Source organism: Taeniopygia guttata, chromosome 15 (genome assembly GCF_048771995.1).
Source record: "Taeniopygia guttata chromosome 15, bTaeGut7.mat, whole genome shotgun sequence".
In the NCBI taxonomy this organism is placed as follows: domain Eukaryota; kingdom Metazoa; phylum Chordata; class Aves; order Passeriformes; family Estrildidae; genus Taeniopygia; species Taeniopygia guttata.
In genome coordinates this window covers 105,283-123,177 of record NC_133040.1, presented here as the reverse complement: position 1 = coordinate 123,177, position 17,895 = coordinate 105,283, and the positions used below count along the sequence as shown (strand labels likewise).

Below are 17,895 nucleotides of genomic sequence, written 5' to 3'. Positions count from 1 at the left end.
CGGAGATTAAGTTCACTGCTTTTCTGGGAGTTCCCAGCATTCTGGGAAGATGGGTGGGATGGAGCAGGATCACAACATCATCGGACACAGGGAAGAACCCACTACAGTAGGCCAGAAAGATGCGGTGTGGTAGAAGTGCCTAGAAGGTTCAGCAGTTTCCATACTGGGCGTGTTGGTTCACATCAGGCCCATTTGGCAGGGTGGGTCTCCAGCTGCACTGGAATCCCAGAGCGCTCTGCTCCCCTACGTTCCTCAGCAGCTCTCCACTCTCCAGGCCTGAACAGCATTGGGCTCCACTGGAGCATGACAGCCCCTGCCCAAGCAACTAAAGCCAACCCCTCCAAGCACTGCGCCATCTAACATAACATCACCCTCTGCCAGTCTCAGCAGCAACATCGTCTTAACTTGCGAGATGATCCTTGCATGTCTGCCACAGACCTGCCACACAGGGGTCTGCCCTGCCCTCCATCTCTGCTGTCACACAGCCCCTCAGGGACCAGGCACCAGCACACTCAGGTGTCTGCATCACTTGCAGCACTGCTGTCACGTGGCAACAGGCACTGCCACATAACCAGCTCCTGGCCTTCAGGCAGCACAGCTGGCAGCAGCTCATCTGCCTTTGAAGTATGGGGGGACCCCACTGCCAACCTTCAGCTATTGAAGTTACATCAGGTTTGTTCCCCAGCCCTTCTGCCAGCAGCAGTGCTGGGCAGGGCAATGGATACTGATGTGTGGCTGGCAGCATGGATGGGAACCTCCCTTCCCTGCTGTGTGCTGGCATTTCCAGACTGATCTGTGCATGGTCTTCCCATATGGAGCACCTGGAAGCAGAAGCATGTTGAGAGCAGTGTGGATAAAGTAGCCTTGGGTGCACAGCTCTCAGCATGTATCCTGCCTGTGCTCCCACAGGTGTGCACCACTCCTGGCTCCATTCCCCAGGTAGTGATCCTGTCACATCCTCACTGACCCACTGCCACATCCCCAGGATCCACCCACCACACAGCATATGCAGGGCTTCCTGGGGGTGAGGTGGGCATGCAGACAGCCAAGAACAGACTCCAAGCAGACCTCCTTATTCCATGAAGTGGAGCAAGGAGATATTTACAAACCCTTTGGAGAGCCCAGGGCTCCAGCTCCAGGCCAGGCTCTGGGAGGACTGTGGGGAGGCTGCCCTGTACATTGATGCAGGGCAGGTGAGGGACTGATCTCACCAGTTTGCAGCAATCACAGCATGCTGTTGTGTGTTCTGTGCTGACAAAGGTGGTCATATTGCCCAGTGGATGAGATGAACCTGCATCAGGGGGCAGAGGCCTGGATGGGTGCACAGGTCCTGGGGGCTCCCCCAGCCAGGGGACAACTGCAGCAAAGGGAGGAGGGGCAAGAATCCTTTGGGTTCCCTTTGAGGATGCTAAACATAATGTTAAATAGCAGTGATGGAATTTTATTGTGTAAGCACATGTCTGGAACTGGTCTGTGCACCTATCTGACTTAGGGATGGGACTGTAGTGCCAGGCAGGGAGAATTCATTAAATTAAATTAAATTAAATTAAATTAAATTAAATTAAATTAAATTAAATTAAATTAAATTAAATTAAATTAAATTAAATTAAATCTCATTTGGGGCATAGCCCTTCCTCTGCGCACAGGAGCACAGTGTGGGGCCAGCATTACCCTGCTGTTCTGGCAACACAGACCCTCTGGCAGTGCAGGGCCACACAGGCTGCAGTGGGCAGAGGAGGGTCCTGGAATCCATCTGTTCTTCTTCCTCCTGAAGCTTTCCTGGTTTCTTACGTCCTCTCCTGAGAACTTCTGACATGCACAGACCTATGTCCATCCCACTGTCCACACCCCCAATATTTTGTGACTGCTCCCAAAATCACAAATTGGCTTGACCTGGCTGGCTTCAGTCCCAGAGGAAGTCAGGGAGGAGAGACCTGTCACCCCAGGCGCATGTTTGGGCCAGGCACCAACTCCTGGCTGACCAAAGCAGTATGATGAGCTAAGGGCGGCAGGGGAGGAGGAGGAGGAAGAAGAGGGAAAGGGAGAGGGAGAGGAAGAGGAGGAGGAAAAAGGGGAGGAGAAGGATAGTTCTTGGCCTCACTGCACTGTGCTGTTTGCCCATGGCATGCACATGTGAACCCTGATGCTGCTGCCACTCCTCTGTATGCTGACAACAGGGCAGCTCCCACAGGACACCATGCTATACTCAACAGTGACATCATGGTGGTTGAGTTTTGGAACTCTCAGACCTACTTCCCAGGGCCCCCCATGGCAGGTACCCCCCTGGTTCCCAGCTCATCTGGTCAGGAGAGAAGTTCCTCCATCTGCCTGGAGCTGAAGAAGTTGGGCTCTCCCTGCCTCCTCTTCCTCCTCTCACTCCTGAGAATTGCAGCCTTGGGTGTGATGATGTGCCAAGATCCTCCTTGACAGTAAGTCCCTGGAAACTATGCAGGTTGTTTAATTCAGAGGCTGACATGAAGACAGGCCAGAGCAGCAGGACTTGGGGTGGATGTAGTGCTGTGCCCTCTGAGAGATGGCAGAACCTGGGCATGGGTACACCCATGATGGGTCAGTTCAAGGGATGGGTTAAGGGCTGTCCTTGGGTGTGGCTGGAGGCTGGGCAGCACAGAGTGGCCAGACTGATGCACAGGAAAGTGTTCTGGGACACACTGTGCAGCTGGAGGGCAGCAGCAGCAGGAAGGCAGCAGTATGGCAACTCTTCTGCAGCCAGACCAGCCACAGGAACTACCTGCCTGCACAGAACTGGTGCCACTTGCTTAGGACAGGGTACTCATGCCTAAACATGTCCCCATTTCTCAGGCGTGATTCACATCCTGCTGGGAGCCAGGGCAGGATCAGATGTAATGGATCCCTCATATCCTGCTGCTGGCAGGGGCACTGGGCAGCCTCCTACCTGCCCAGGGGTGTTGCTTCATCTGGGATAGGAAGGAGCCCTGTGACAAGGAAGGTCCCACTTTTGGGGTGCTACATTGCCCAAGGAGGATCAGTGCTGCCACACACACACAGAGGGCTCCAGTTGTCCCACTTGGCTGGCCGGTATGGGGACTGGCATGCGGAAAGCACACACCACTTCCCTATGAGCTAGAAGCAATTTGCTCCAGGTGCGGGTCTTGGGGACTGGATCTCTGTTGTGCCTCTTTACCTGCATCAAGGAAGAGAACGGGCAGGTCTATCCGTCTGTCTGCAGGCTCTTGTCTGTTGCCTGTGCTGGTACAGGAGTAATGCTGGTGAGTACTCGGGGGCTTGGCCTGCTCAGGGCATGCACCTGCACTCCTGGTGGAGCCTCTCCAGAGCGTAGATCCGCACATGAGGTGCTGGGTTAGCACCCTTCCTGCCCATGCCCACCCTGGTCCAGCTCAATTTGTGCTGTGGGGGTTGCAGCACTGGGACACTGAGCTCCTGCCCCACCACAGCCTTGGCTTGTAGTAGTTAAAGCCCAGATAACTGAATCCATTTCACTCCACTGACCCTTGGCCCCTGTCCTGCACAGAACCCCCCAAGGATCCTGTGAAGCGAGCACAGTCTGTCCCATTCCCTGCCATGCCACAGGAGTCAGTGGGTCTATCCTTTAGCACCACATCTACCACAGGAGCCTGGATCTGCTTCTGCTGCAGTGTCTCTGACACAGCCTGCTCCTACCTGGGCACCTCTTGGCCATGAGTCCACCTTGCCTGTGCCCCAGGAAGGAGGGGAGAGGAAAACACTCTCAATACCCAGCACTGCAGCAGCCCAGGAGCCCAGGGCACTGCACAGCACCCCACAGTGCAGGATGCAGCCACAAGCAGGAGCAGAGGGAGCCCACAGGCAGAAGCTGCCGTGGAACTAGCATCTGCTCAGGACATGACTCCCCAGGCTGCAACCTGTTCCCTGGCAGTGGGCCCGGAGCACTAGAGTGCTTGAAAAATGTCAGGGCCTTGGTGTCAGCATCTCCTGCAACCACAGGGCTGCCAGCCTGCAAAGAAGAGTGGGAACCTCCCTTTCCTGCTGTATGCTGGCATTTCCAGATGGATCTGTGCATGGCAACATGTGTACCCAGGCTGAGCGCATGGTCCCCGTCCTGCTGCACAGCCACTGCTGCCAGGGGCTGCAGAGGCTCTCTGTGGCATCTGAACTTCCCACGGAGCTGTGCCCCTGCTTAGATGGCACTGGTAGGCTGCAGAATTTCCCCTCTAGCCTGCCCAGACCTCCTAATGTCCCTTGTCTGACTGTCCTTCCTCCAAGGGGTTGCATCCCTCCCGCCGTGCTGACCCACAGGACTCTCATCCTGATTTTCTCTGCGCCTTGAGCAGTGGTGAGAAACAAGGTCCCAGGGGGATCTCAACTCCTGGACATGTCAGAAACTCCATCTGAAGCTGGAGAGAAATATCTTTGTGCTATCAGAACAGAGGGAGGCTCCAGCTCAGCTGCAGCTCTGGGATCTCACATGAAGCCCTAGTCGTTTGTTACACTGAGGGAGGCTGCCTCAGTATTTCCACAGACAGGACATTCCAGAGAGGTGACCCGACAGCAATCTTCCCTCCTGCCTTTCCAATTTCTCTGTCATACTGAATGAACACAGCTTTTTTTTTCCCTTTTAAAGACACCTCAAAAGCCCATAAATCAAATGTTGAGATCTGCTGTGGCTAAGAAAGGAAGGATTTGGAAAAAGAAAAGGGGTTCAGGAAAGATGCCACTCTTGGTCACTTACTCCTAAAACCCAGGCTCTAGACATCTTCAAATACTGCTCAGCCTGGAGAAGGCTCTAGGGAGACCTCATTGCTGCCTTCCAGTACTTGGGGGTGGGAGTAGGGGGAAGGTAGTGATAGGATAAGAGACAATGGTTTTAAACTGACAGGGGAAAGATTTAGATAAGATATTAGGAAGAAATTCTTCCCTGTGAGGATGGTAAAGGACTGGCATGTTGCCCAGAGAAGCTGTGGCTGCCCCATCTCTGTAAGTGTTCTGGGCCAGGTTGGACAGGTCTTGGAGTAAGCTGGGATAATGGAAAGTGTTCCTGCCCATGGCAGTGGAATGAAATGAGCTTTGAGGTCCCTTCCAGCCCAAACTATTCTGTGAAACACACCAACCCTTTCAGGGCTTTCTCAGAAGACTAGAGCAGCCATCTGCATCTCCAAGAATCCTGTCAGTTAGGAGTTAGGGGTTTTAACCACCAATACACTGGGAGGCAATTGAGGAATTGTTTTCCAGAGTGCCCTAAAAAATGGCTTTATTTACAAGTTGTATATCAACAGTGAAATGACTCTTCTTGCAGGGATGGGTTTGGAAAAGGTCCCCCAGATCACTGGGACTAGAGACCAAAGTAGCACTACTGTGCCACAATCAAGTGCCACTTGCCACAAGCAAGGCCAAACAGACCTGGGTAGAGGTGGCCAAACCCCCTGGACTGCCCAGGTCTTCTCTGCAGCCTTGTGCCAAGGCAAACAGACTGCTTGTCCTGGAGCTGTGACACTGCCTGCATGGAGGGAGACACAGCGCAAGTGCAGGGTTCAGCATGGCCCACACTCACAGGCTGGCTGCAGGGCATAGCCCTGGCTATGGGCAGCCCTGGCTAGAGACACAGTTTCAGCTCCAGGACTGAGGAGCTGGGGACAAATCTGCTTCCACATTCAGAGGTTGCTCTCTTGAGGTCACTGGCAGCGTAGAAACCGCATCACAGGCACCAATGCTATATGACTCCAAGAAACCTGGAAACTGTAATGTTATGGAGCACCTGTACATGACCAGACCTGGTATTTGCTAACGAGCCACGTCACATGCTGACACAAGACAGTTGGGTGTGCTGCTCCCAATGGATCATGTCCTACCAACAGGTGAAGGGCCTGGCTGTGTGTCACACCTCTGGGCTTTCTGCTGCCTGTGGTTGGTGATGACTGCCCCATGCTCCAGAACTACCATGTCCTTATGGATCAAGAGGATGAGGTTTCATCTGTTACTCTCTGGTGACAGGTCTGTTTGCCTCTGCACCTGTCTCAGGCAGAGGCCCTTCTGTCTCATTTACATGTAAACTGTTTCAAGACCAGACTCTTTTCTGAACATATTTTCTCCTTATAGACACTTGATTCTTCCTGGGACAGTTAGAAGGAATTAAGAAGACTTGGAAAAATATTCCTGAGTATACTCTTCAAGGCTGCTCCTCTCCAGGACCATCCTTCTCCCTTCCCTCAGCTCCATGCCGTGTCCTCTTGCACTACCCGAGTTTTGTGAGATCACGATGAGGAGATATTTTTTGGTAATGCTGCACCTTCTGTGTGCAAAACATCAGATATTTTCCTAGCTGTAATAAATCTCACTAGTTACTGTTCTTTTCCATTATTTTCATAGTGGTTCGTAGACTTTTCTCTGATGCATAGCTCGCTACACTGCCAACATCCTTTTTCCGCTTCCTCCCTGCTTTGCACAAGCCCAGATATGAAAGCTGTCTAGATAGCTTACGTAACAAAGAATCAAACAGCCACCTGGTCAGGAGTCTTCCCTGCCCAGCTGTGACTCTGCTAACACTTGCACTGGACTCCTAATACTTGCTGCTATGCCTAATATGCAGCAGACAGGCTGAGCTGTTGCATTAAAATGCCCTGTTCACACACAGTGAGATTCACAAAGCTTTTCACAGAACCAAAGAATAGTCTGAGACAGAAGGGACCCAAAAGGATCATCAAGTCAAACACTTGAGTGAATGGCTCATGGGAGGATCACACCCACAGCCTTGGAGTTACTAGCACCATGCTAGTCACTGACCAACTGGGATTGCTAGTACTCCACTCAGCATTTCACATGTGATGTCCAATTAACTTTGGAGACAGAAGATTAATTTATCCACTGCAAAGCCAGTATGAACAAGTATGCAGCAAAAACTCCCACCAGCATCCCGTGGTGCCAGCCAGCTCTGGTGACTAGGGTCAACTGCAGCTCCATTTTGTATGGCGGTTACAAACCAGCATTCGGCTCCTTTTGACTCATTTACAGCTGTCATGTGCATCCCAATCCAGCTATCTCCTGCCATGATATTCCTTCTCCCTCCTCAGTGGCAAGATGGCACACAAAGAAATCTTAAAATAATCTTTCACAAAAACTCTGCCATTCCTCACAAGTTGTGACTGCATTTCAATGTCCCCTATGCTGTGTTTGGTCTCTCAAGAAGCTGCTCTGCCTGCCACCCAAACCATGCCCCATTCCTGTCCCCACTGCAGCAGCTGTGATGCAGGACACAAAAAACAGCCGTCACAAAGCAAAGCTTCTCCCAGTCACCTCGCAGCATTTATGTTTTATTCTTAACGCCCACACACCTTTAACATCCTGCATATCAGCAGGTGGTGTTACAAAGCTCCTTCTCGTCTCCCAGTACCTGTTAAGATGTTCCTGGCCCCAGGTACACATGGTAAAGTGAACCATCAGAATGATGAAGGATATTATCAACATCCACCAAGATCATAAAATGGATCAAAGTCTCCATCCAATGTTATAAAAATTCCTCACAATTCTTAAGATGCTCCTACAGTGGACTTCTCAAACCACCCCATGGAAACACAACAGGTACTGCCAGACTGGTCACTGAGGAAACACCACAGAACATACATTGTAACTGCCAAACTTCCCACCAAAAGCAGAAAGAGCAGGCAGCTTGTCCCACCAACTACCATGTGTGACGGACACCATTGCTCCAGGTTTCCTTGAACCCACATCCTATGCCTAGCCTTGTGGCTCAGCCTCAGTGGCAGCAGGAGCCTCCAGCTGGTCCAAAACCCATCAGCTACACCTCAACACGAGGCTGGGGTGATGGCCTCCCAGCTGAATGTGCTTCCCTGTGCTGGGCAGAACTCGCACCAACATGCTGCATGCTGTTACTTATTCTCTTGAATCCTTTGGCCTCCAGTCCTCTCATCTTTCTCCTTGTTTCAGGGAAGCACCTGCCCAAGAGACACCCAGCTCCTATCAGTTACTGGCATCCCAAAAGGAAGTTCATCCATCTGCATAGCTGGAAGCTGGTGCCTGCTTGTTCCAACAGCTACAGCCCAGCAGCCTGACCTCAGCTCAGCCACAAACTCAGGAGAGGGGAGAGCATGGCCAACTACTTGTGTGCTCTGATGGCAGTCCAACCCTGAGTGCAGGATCACACTCCTCTCTGCCTGGTGCATCTCCAGACCATGAATCCAGCAGACATTTGTGAACACTGCAGAGCCTGGGTGCAGGGCAGGATATTTCTCCACAGCAGGGACCATGTGGTGTGCCTAAAACCCTTTCCACACTATGAAACTGGGCAGCACCTTTGCCATCCAGTGGGAAGGCAAGCCCCTCAACAAGCAAAGGCTTTGAAAAACCTCAGGGAGGAGCTGGCAGGGACAAATTCCAGTTGTGGCACTTGACCCGCACTGCCTACTCTCCACCATGCCATGAGCTCCAGCGATCTCACAAGCTCAAGGGCCCCCCATTCCTGGCAAGTGACCCCTTCCCTGCACAGCTGATGCAGGGGGGCAGGGAGGCCTGTTTTCTGCCCCACAATTGTCCCATCCTCTTCCAATGTGCGTTCTTTCATACTCCTCATTCGAAGTGCATAAGTCCGTCAGATGGAAAACGTTTCCCAGGATTAACTAAGGATAAATTATTTTCTCCCCCTTGCTATGACAGTGGCTGGAGACCTTAGCTACATGTGAACAGTGGAGGGAAGCCCTCATCATGGTCAGAACCTGAGCCACATAATCAGCAAATAATTAAATCTCTATGAGGCGGGAAAAGGAAGTACTGTCTCAGACCAAAATATTTAGATTCTGTGGAATATTGGCTAATTACAATATTTTTCTTCAAACAGAACATTCATAAGAACACTATATACCAAAGCCTTCACTAATTCCTGATGCAAAAGTGTTCTCTCATTTTTCAGGCAGCTTTCCCATTTAGCGTTTGGAGTTGGGACTTCGGGTAGGACTGAGTTGCACTGACAGGTCTGATGGCATGTATCCCTGTGGCCTGGAAATGCTGAATCCCTCCTGGCAAGGGTCATCTCCCAGTTTGAACCAAACAGCTGGGTGTGCTGGAGTGTGGGGAATGCTGGAGTGTCAGACGTGCTGTCGACTTCAAAGACCCTGCCAGAGCTCTTCCGAGGAAGTGGGAGGGCAGTTTGTGACCTTCCTCTTTCAGTCCTGTCTGGAGGGCTGCACAGGGATGTGGACAAAACTGAGATTTCTTAAATGGCCTTTACTGAGATTCTGATGAACTGAGCTGCTAATTTAAGTCACACTCACTGCTGCCATGTCAGGGGACTTGTTCAGTGATGCTGGGGTTTACATCCCATTACCATGGCTGCAGAAGCAAGGCAAACTCACCCACAGAACCCTAGCAGATTTGGTGTCACGCTCATGCTCACCCTGGCCCCGAACAGCCCCATCACATGCTTTCCCTTCCATTTTGCCCCCATTTCCCCCCACCATTTGAACAACCCAGCCCAGTTATTTCTCTCCCTGGCTCAATTTTTACTGATTTTGTACCCTTGTTCAGTGATTGTAGCCTTGGTGAGTGATCCCAGTCAGGCAGCACTGCTGATACTCTCACCACTTTGTCTGGCTATTTCTTGCCTTTTGCTCAGCCTTTGGACAGGGCTGGCATCTCTTTGGCCTAGCAGTCACCTCTCCATTTAACCTCAGCCCAGAGCCAGACACTTCTTTTAAATTTTGCACTACTGTCATTAATGTAGGTATTTTCCTACATTTCAGCCAGCGCCACCTGATGCAACAGCAAAACTGACTTTCAGCACATGCTGGAGTCTCTTCATTGGCTTTCACATAACCCATTATCCCACATGCCAGTAGGAAACAAGCCACCATGACACTCCTGTGAGCCTATAGATACTCTGCTCTTCCTTACAGTAGGTGGGGCAGGGTTAGAGAAGGAGTTTGGGAGAGGCACACAGGCAAAACCACTTTCACAAAACAAAATCCTTTGTCTTTTCAAAATATTATGCAGATTATGTATTATACAGATCACCAATGCAGGACAAAGAAGCAGGGCTTAGAATGTACTGAACAAGCAAGATTATATCACATATCCTCCAAATTGATGGGATTATAGGATTGATGAGGACTGGTCAAACCATTATGAGGTGATCCAACTGTGCTGATAAAACATTTCCTGAGTTTGTTTCTCTTAAAGAAAATAACTAGGTTTGGATGGAAGACCTGAGTGAAAATAAATAACTTCAGGGTGAAGTTTCTGAAAAAATGACACTGCCTCACATTCTTCTTTTTTGGCCTCCCAAGAACTTCCCAGCTTCCTGATAGTCCTAGCTCAGGCTAGGGACAGTCTCCAGGGCTGTGTACTGACAGAGGACTGACAGCTTTTTCCTACAGTACTTCTGCTCCTCACACCATCTGTTGACTGCCAGAGTGACCAGCTTCCCACAAACGATAACATTCCAGGGAATATATTAGACATCTGTGAAGTTCCCCTCATTCTCTCCCACCAAGGCAGTCAGCCCTTCATGTTGATGTCAGATTCCTATAAGGCAAAAGGGCAGCCCAGGGTTCTCATGCACCTTGCACTTGTCTAGAGCTAAAGCTAGGGAAGATGAATGTTTTCAGAGATGACAAAAGACATTTGATCCATGGTGGCATTCCCAGCCACATGCTAGAGGAGCAGTTATCTAGTCACCACTGAGAGATCCTTTGATGGGAATGACTGGCAAAGTCCTGCTCTCTCCATAGCATTCCCATGCATGTTCTGTAGCAGATGTGGTGATGTATCTGTTCGTCTCTTCATTGGTACCACAGCTCAATCTACTTGCATACTGCTACCATGAGACACCCAAGAGATTTCCATAAGCTTTTCATTATAAGAGTATGTTTTTGGTTGCTTTGAAGTTACCAGACTGAAATTACCTGAACTACCCATGTCAGGAACACATCCATCAGCCTGGGTTGAATAGACACTCTGAGTTGGATGTGTAGGCACTCATCTTTGAACATCTTGCTCTTCATGTCTTGTAAGGACTGATACACAGGATGTTCATAAAACTACTGTTCCAGAGAAGAACTGCAGGATTTAGGCTTCCCAACATAGGAGAAAAAGACACTTCTATGAAGAGAGGTCCGACTTCATGATACTTGCATTTAGTCAGCAAATTGCTCTGCTACTTGATCCGAATGATGCAGAAGCTGGGCAGACATGCCTATGAACACAAGAAACAGGGCTGCCCCACGTCATACAGGGAATAACTCCTTACTAGGAGAAACCAGGAGGAAAACACTTCCTTCTAAATGCTTGACTTCAGGGTTCTGTTCTTGGATTATATTGAATCGACATGGAGATACAACTCATGCCCAAGAAAAGGAATTGCTTCTGATGCTTTTTGACATAGCTCTTTTCTGTGGGTGAGACTGGCATGCTCTGTCTAAAGGAGAACACCCCACATTGGAGGCAGCAGCATTCTGTACTCATGGCAGAAGCTCCCATTCTGTACTGGGAGACAATGAGAACTCATCGTACAGCAGAGGCACCATATAGCATGACATGAAAATGAACCAAAAAGCTGTGAGGAAACATGACTTCAAACCCATAAAAGGAAGCTGTTTTAAAATTCTTTGTACAAACTCAGGGCAATGGAAAAGAGATCCATACCAATCTGGTTACTGGGGCTTGTAACTGCACCCAATCTTCTTAGAAGTATCAAGGTGAATGCTCAGTAGAACAGCACTGACCTAGAACTTCAGCAGCTTCCTTCATGAGGTAGACAGAGGACCATGCATCCAAAGGCAATACCATTTTTTTCCTTCCAGAAAAACAAAGCATAAGTGCAGGACCAGTAAACACCTGGGGATTACTGGTAATGTCTCAGATTTATTTTTCACTACCTGCTTATTTCACTCTGATACTGAAAACCTCATTTCTACAATGCAAAGTTTTACATTTCTTCATGCACATAAACACAATAAAACTACAAACAGTTAACCTGGGAGACCTCACAGGCATTTGAAAAAGACACTTTGCTGCACTCATGGCACTTGTTTGGCGCAGAATCTAGTACTTACCACTTTGATGACTCTTGCATTAAGTACTGGCTTAGCAGGCTAGCTTCTTAAAAAATAGGGAGAAAAAGAACAATTGTTGACTCAAGGCCCACACAGGTAGAAGCAGTTACCTTCAACTTGCAGAACAATGGCCACATAAAAAAAAATCTTCAATGACCTCAGGCTATGGCCTGGACTCCAATGGAAAGAGGCTTAACAAAATGCTATGCCAGAGTAAGCACATGCAAAATAACCCAGCAAACACCACATGGGACAGCATGGGAAGACACACCACAGCCTAGAAACACAGATTTTGAACAGTGTGGAACCAAAAGACTACTTTTACAAGGGGCCTTGGGGATTATTTCAGAGTAAGAAACTCAGCCTTAGGGTTAAAGAAGAGCAGTACAGTTTCCCCAAGCTCTACTGGACAAACCACCAACTCACAGGTAATTTATGAGGAAAGTTATGTGCACCAGAGCAAACTGCTGCCTTCTAATGCACTGGAGACTTCAAAAATGAGGGGGTACTGCCTGTGATACCTGAGCAGTCAGACTTGTTTCACTCATTGTAAGATGCAGAGATTCTGGGACTGAACAGAAACTCAGGGAAATATTGCTGGTAGGAGAAGAAAAAAAAACCAAAAAGGGAGGTTGTCTGTCATAACCAGTATAACTGAAAGATCTAGAACTATTTAAACAAAGTTTAGGAAGAGAGTTTCCAAGGAAAAACAGCTGCTCCAAAGGAGGATAAAGGTGAAATTCCAGTGGGAAGACTTTAATCTCTAAACGTACTGAGAAATTCAGCAGTTTGTAGCAGTGGGACACAGCCCAAATAAGCCTGTTCTGTCTCCATGCATGGACAGAGAGGTTCCTATCAAAGCATGGCTCTGCCGTGGCCAAGGCAGAGTTGTGATGTAATCTAAATGCTGCTTTACAAAAGGTGAATTCATTTCATTACACCTTGGGCCAATGTCTGGCAGCTCAGATAGCCAGCCAATGAAGGTATAAATCTTTCAAGACTTGGCCAAGAGAGACCAAAGAATGGAAGTCAAGAACATGTCTGAAACCTACTGCAGAACAGCTAGGGAAAGTGTAAGAATTAAATTCTCGCTTCACGTTTGTCAAATTGATCACCACCAAATGGTGAGATGGTAATGAACAGTTTCCTGCCTGGGATGGCCAAATGAAATAGAACTGCATCGTACTGGTCTTCTACCAAGGGCCAGGTGGAAAGGACTGGCATCCAACCAGCCCATCCGCAAAACAGGTCAGATCCCATAGGAGCAACAGGAAGGTGTTCAGCTGCTCTGTCCGCAGCACTGCAGTACTCAGATAATGTTGTCAACCTCTCCAACACCAGAAAAGAAACACTGGTTCCTCCCTGAAGGTAAGATGACAAGACAAAGTTCCTGGTAGGCACAGAGACACTCTGATTACCTAAGAGGACAAGGTTGATATGATGCATAAGCTCAGGCTCATGTTCCTCAGGAACATGTATTTAGGTAATTACCTTGTCCTTACACTGATGGGATTTATATTGCTTTTGAACATCTGCTGCTGACATTGACTACAATGTGACAAAAGCTGAGCACAGCAGATGATGCTACAATCTGTAATAGACTCATTGATTGTCATAAACCTAATACACCAAAACACAGTTCTCAACAGTATTTTTCCTAATTCCTTCATACAGTTCAATGTCCTGCTGTGCACAGCTTTCAGACATAAGGCCTAAAAGAGCCACTACACACATATGCACAGTGATTTTTTGATACCCTCACAATAACACACAGAGAAGTCCCTGTCAGGAGGAATGATACAACTTGCTGGCCTGAATAGGCCAAACAGGGTAAACAGAGCTAAATGCTGTTCTGGGAAATGAAGTTCTCAGGCCAAAGTTGCAGACTGGTTAGCTCAGGCTCATACACAACTGGGGATGGGGGTCAAACAACTCAAATATGAAACTCAGTTTTTAGCCATTTACCAATCACGAGTAACAGATTTAAATTTAACTTTTCACCATATGTCTTGGATACCATAGAATCACAGAATCATGGAATGGTTTGGGTTGGAAAGGATCTTAAAACTTATCTTGTTGTACCTCCTGCCAGGTGTATATACCCACCTACAGGTGTCCCTGTAGAAGGGACACCTTCTACTAGGCCCGGTTGCTTCAAAAGCCCTGCCCAACCTGGCCTTGCACACTTTTGAGGGAAGAAGCAAACAGCTTCTCTGGGCACCCTGTGCCAGGGCCTTGCCACTCTCCAATGGAAGCTTTTCTCAGTATTCCAACAACCCTGCCCTCTGGCAGTGGGAAGCCATTACCCCTTGTCCAAAGTCCGTCTCCAGCTCCCTTGGAGCCCCCTGAGCTACTGAAAGGCTGTAGAAAGGTCACCCTGGATGCTTCTCTTCCCCAGGCTGAATAATCCCAACTCCCATAGCCTTTTTTTTTTTTCCCTCTAATGAATTAGAGGAAATTAAAATTCTATTGATGGAAAATGATCAGACAAATGTCTTTTTCTTAACAAAACCATTACCTTTTCCCTTTAGTATCCTATAAATAACGTATCAAATAATGTCTATCCTTTTAAAATCTGCAATCTTACATGTTTCATTCTTGCTGGACGTTCTTCAACAAGAAATATGTCACAATCATTTCTGCACAAACTGAATTCCTTCAGATTTTGGATATTAAGTTCAGATTCCTATTATCCAAGACATAGCCATGCTGTTTCAAGTGTCCATTTCAGAAGAACGACTGGGGGTGTTTTTCCACCGGACAAGTTAGGTGCTCAGACAAGTACTCCTGGCCTTCAGGGTTCCCACTTTCAGGCTGCATTTTGCGGGGGGATGGAGGGAAATGATCGGTTCAGGACAGGTAAGAGCCTCTGAGCTCAATCCCTTCACATTTCAAGATGAACCAAAAGCACACAGTCAAAGCAAGAATATTTATGAATTTTTATACCCTTTACATTCTTTTTTTTTTTTGCAAGTACGGGCACTTTCAGGAGTCACTTCTCGGTCATTTCGCAGTCTTCACCAGCGGAGCAGTACGGACACCCGCCGAAATCCGCGCGGAGCCTCCGTAAGAAACGAGCGGCGGGATCCTTCCATCCAAAGGGGTCCTGGAGCCGCTCCCGGCGTTCGTGACCGGCGGACCTCACCCACTCCAACCTGGCAGCAGGCAGTCACCGCTAGCCGATGCGCTCCGTACGCGCCGCCGGCACCGCGGCGATCAGGACGCCGGCTCCGGCCAGTTCGCCCAGGGTCAAAGGGGTCTCCCGCTCCCAGGCCACCTCACCGCGGAGGCCGACCCCACTACAGCCGCTCCCCCGCCCTGGGAGACCGCGGCGGCCGGTCCCGCGGCGCTGGGGCGCTCGGGCTGCCGCCGGGACGGAGCCCGGGGGAGAAAGAGGAGCCCGCGAAGGGCCCCGCCGCGGCCGCGCGCACCGCGCTCGCCACCCGCCGCCGCGGCCGCGCGCACCGCGCTCGCCACCCGCCGCCGCGGCCGCGCGCACCGCGCTCGCCACCCGCCGCCGCGGCCGCGCGCACCGCGCTCGCCACCCGCCGCCGCGGCCGCGCGCACCGCACTCACCAACCGCCGCCGCGCCCGCCCGGCCGCGCGCGCCCGTCACGCGGCGGCGCAGAGCCCACATTGGCCGCGCCGAGGCACTTGCGTCACGTGCCTCTTCTTGACCAATGGGGGACAGCCGCGTGGCTCCGCCCTGCCGATGCAATTGCAGCGGAGGGTGCGATCCTAGCGCGGGGGAGACAAAGTAGGCCCGCACCGCACCCCACACCCCACACCCCACACCCCACACCCCACACCCCACACCCCACACCCCACACCGCACACCGCACCCCGCACCGCACAGCACCCCGCACCGCACCCCGCCCCGCACCACACCACACCGCACCGCCCCACACCCCGCCCCGCACTACACCGCACCGCACCCCGCACCGCACCGCACGGGGGCGGCGGGGCGCGGCACGGCACAACAAAGCGCAGCGCAGTGCCGGCTGCTCACCCGGCGGGGGCCGTGCCCGGCAGGGGGCGGGGCGGGCTTGAGGCGTGCGCGGCCGGCGGTGCATGCGGCGCGGGCGCAGGCCCGATGGCGGCCGCTGCCGCCATGTCGCTGGGCAATTACAGCAGCCTGAACCGAGCCCAGCTTACCTTCGAATACCTGCACACCAACTCGTGAGTACCGGCTGGGGTGAGGCGGGCCCGCGGCACCCGGCCTGCCCGGAGCCCCAGCTCAGTGCGATAGGCTTGGCCGAAGCCACGCGGGCCGGTGGGCCTGAGCGGGCCCCTGCCCCCGGCCGGACGCTTCGTGGTCCTTCCGGGGACCGGCTGTTGTATCTCGGGCAGGTGCGTGGGTCACGGAGAGCCGTTGTGTGGGCACAAGAGGCCCCAGGAGGAACGGGGAGGCCCCTTGGGCAACCAGGCCCACACGGCCGGACTTCTGCACAACAGTGGGTATGCACTGTCATGCTGGCTGCCATCCCTCTGCAGCATCTGGCTTTTTGCGCGACTGAGTGTTTTGCAGGTTTATTTTTAACAGGATTATGATACTCTTTTTCCAGTCAGGTATTTGCATGTCGCCAGTGAATCCCCCAAAATAACACCTCTTGAGAAGAGGCAAAGCCATTATTTAAGATGAGTTTCTTGTGGGCGCATATCTAGAAAATGAGAAGCACCATCAGGGAGCAGCGCTTAAGCGGGCTCAGGCGCCCATCAACACCTGCCTGCTGCTCCTAAGCCTTGTAATGGCATGTATTGAAGAGATGGAAGAGCTCATTCTGCCCAAACTGGAAGAACTCTGTGGAACCACTTGGCATTTGCTTCATTTCGATCAGCTGGTCATAGGCATAAGATTATCTGATGATGTTCTGTGGAAGAGTTGACTTACGATTATCCATCAATAGAAGAATAAATAAAGTGCAGATTTATCTTTTTGTTTACCTTTTCAATATGTGAAGGATCACAGTGGTCTACAGCAGTCTAAAGAAGACACAGAAGCATGGGCAACTTGATTTCAAAGGATTTGTGTCTGGTTTTGTTGGTAATGAGATACATCTGCAGGAGCAATGCAAGAGCAGTTAAGACTAATCTCACGTATGTGAAGACCATTACAATCCATTGATTTTCAGAATCAGGAAAGTAATGGGCTTTGAGCAGGGAAATAAACCTAGTAATGGCTCCATGTCACATTTGCGTCTGCTCTTTAGTTTGGCTGGTAGCAGTTGTATATGGATTGAACAATCTGGTGCCTGAAGATGGATAATACTGAGTCATGTTATGGTGCTGTTGTTGATTTGTGAAATTCTCATGTCCAGCTCCAGAAGACAATAGTTTTTTATGGATAAGAAGACCGTGCAGAAGATGGCAGTGCTCTGTCAGCAGCTTGTGTTTGCCTGCAAAGCTCCAGAATTCTGTCAGTCTTCATAAGAAGATAAAGCCTGTGCTAAAGACCGAGTTGTTGTTGCTGCTGCTCTCATGTATATTAAAGCTACTTCATGTTGTCATTGTGCTTACGCTGCTGTCTGCTTTTGGTGGGCTGCATGTGTGCAGTAACACCTGCATTACTGAATTCTTGGAAAGAGCTGGAAGCCAGTGCTTGGATAAGTCAAAGCCACGACTCCTTGTCTGTCGTCAGCAAAGAGCCTCTTGAGGATATGGAAATCAGTGCATAAGTGACATGCTTCCCGAAGAATGGCAATGGGAGTAATGGAAGTCATTATAAAAACAAAGAAAGTACCAAACTAACCCATAACAAACAACCTCTCCTGCTCCTCCAGTAAAAAAATGAGCAAAAAAGAAAAAGAGCCAATCCCCAAATCAACCCAAGGCCAGTATAGGTATTTTGATATAGGAGACT

General features: G+C 50.2%; 1 protein-coding gene and 1 long non-coding RNA gene across 8 annotated transcripts in view; one reads left to right on the top strand and one right to left on the bottom strand.

Annotated features, from left to right (window-relative positions):
- Positions 1–14,945: 14,945 nt before the first annotated feature.
- Positions 14,946–15,749, bottom strand: LOC140685130 (uncharacterized). Its single transcript, XR_012058361.1, has 2 exons — positions 15,612–15,749; positions 14,946–15,190 (listed from the first exon to the last, which is right to left on the bottom strand). It is a non-coding gene; the product is annotated as an uncharacterized lncRNA (long non-coding RNA).
- MORC2 (MORC family CW-type zinc finger 2) overlaps positions 15,716–17,895 on the top strand; it is a 51,579-nt gene continuing 49,399 nt past the window's right edge. For 3 of the 7 annotated variants that reach the window (XR_012058358.1, XM_072935993.1, XM_072935995.1), the window contains exon 1: positions 15,861–16,214. Coding sequence is in view for 4 of the 7 variants with exons in the window: in XM_072935993.1 (XP_072792094.1) it covers positions 16,129–16,214 (86 nt within the window). In the remaining 3 variants the exon portion in view is untranslated. Of the gene's footprint in view, positions 15,793–15,860; positions 16,494–17,895 lie in introns of those variants that run through there. The other 4 variants (XM_072935994.1, XM_041719484.2, XM_041719488.2 and 1 more) reach the window with 4 other exon arrangements.